Raw genomic sequence first — 1,285 nt, forward strand, 5'->3', positions numbered from 1 at the left:
TCACCTCGTTCACGGTGTCACAAAAGACCATCATGCGCACACGCTCCCCATTCGCCTGACGCATCACCCGCGTGTCCACAATGGCTTGCACATGCGACAAAAAGTTTAGCTGGTTTCCGTGAAGCACACGCAGCTGCAGATCGCGACGCATCGTCTCCAGACGGTACACCTTGCCCCCGACTTGCTGCCCCAGCTTCCGAAACAGATGCTCCTGGTCCCCGATGCAAAGTGTGCCCGTCAACGCCACGCGTTTGATGTTGGTCCATCCGCCAGAACCCACACTGGCTGCGACTTCGTCCATCACATCTCGGTAGCTGGCATCCGAGATGAGGGTGTGCGCCTCGTCCATCACCACGGTGCGGATGTGCTGAAAGCAGACCTTCCCGTGTAGGGATTCAGATCCCACGCGGACAAACATGTCGGTCGTAACGATGAGCACGTCCAGGCCATCTGCCACCTGTGTAGAGGGACCAAGCCATCGCTGGGCACTGTGACCTGCGCCTTGAAGTCGCCGCAATAAATCGTTGGCCACGGCCACAAACGGCACAATCCACAGCACCGTACCGGCATGCGGGCGACAGCCCAGCTTGGGCAGGGTACAAAATGTTTTGCCCATGCCTGTCGGTGCAACAACAATCAGCCATCCATCCTCCGGCCGGTGCTGGTCAATGGCCGCGGCCAGGTCCAACTGTTCTTGGCTGTTGAAACTGTGGCCCCACGAGATGCTCGCCTGCTTGGCCAGCTGGGTCATGTAGGGTACGTCATGCTCGGCCCTCGTGTTCATGATGATACGCCCGTTTGCCTCGGGTGAGAGGTCAGTCACCGGGTTCCAGCTGATGGGATAGCGAGCTTCCAATGCTTCTTGGTTCGCGGTCAACTCGGCTATGCTGCGCTTGCGATCTAGTCCAAACAAAGCATGCCATTTTTGCGAGGCCACTTGATGCATCAATCGCGACGACATTTTGGTTTGCACGTGGTCACTGGCTGTGCGTGCATAGGCCCGCTGGGCCGTGTCCCCAGAGTGTTGAGCTTGAGTGTGGATCAGGCTGCCCAGGGCGCCGGTCGTCTCGGCCGACAGTCGGTTAATCACAAACGTCGTCATCCAGAAGGTTGCGGCGTGTCGCCACGTGGCCACCCCCAGCTTTGGCCGATGCAGGTACGTGGTCATTTGTCGACGAAATGCCGCATAAATGGTGGCTGGGCTGACCATCGTCTGCAGGGGCGCAATGTTGAAGAGCAGGTGGCTGTTGTTGTAGTGGTTTCGAGCGTCCCGGACCTCGCGTCG

General features: G+C 58.8%; 1 protein-coding gene across 1 annotated transcript in view; it reads right to left on the reverse strand.

Annotated features, from left to right (window-relative positions):
* Positions 1-1,285, reverse strand: part of MONBRDRAFT_9894 (uncharacterized protein) — a gene marked incomplete at both ends in the record, with an annotated part of 5,644 nt that overhangs the window by 1,982 nt on the left and 2,377 nt on the right. The window contains one exon of the mRNA XM_001747673.1: positions 5-1,213. Coding sequence (XP_001747725.1) covers positions 5-1,213 — 1,209 coding nt within the window. The remainder of the gene's footprint in view (positions 1-4; positions 1,214-1,285) is intronic.

This window comes from Monosiga brevicollis, genomic scaffold (genome assembly GCF_000002865.3).
Source record: "Monosiga brevicollis MX1 MONBRscaffold_18 genomic scaffold, whole genome shotgun sequence".
NCBI classification, from domain to species: Eukaryota; class Choanoflagellata; order Craspedida; family Salpingoecidae; genus Monosiga; species Monosiga brevicollis.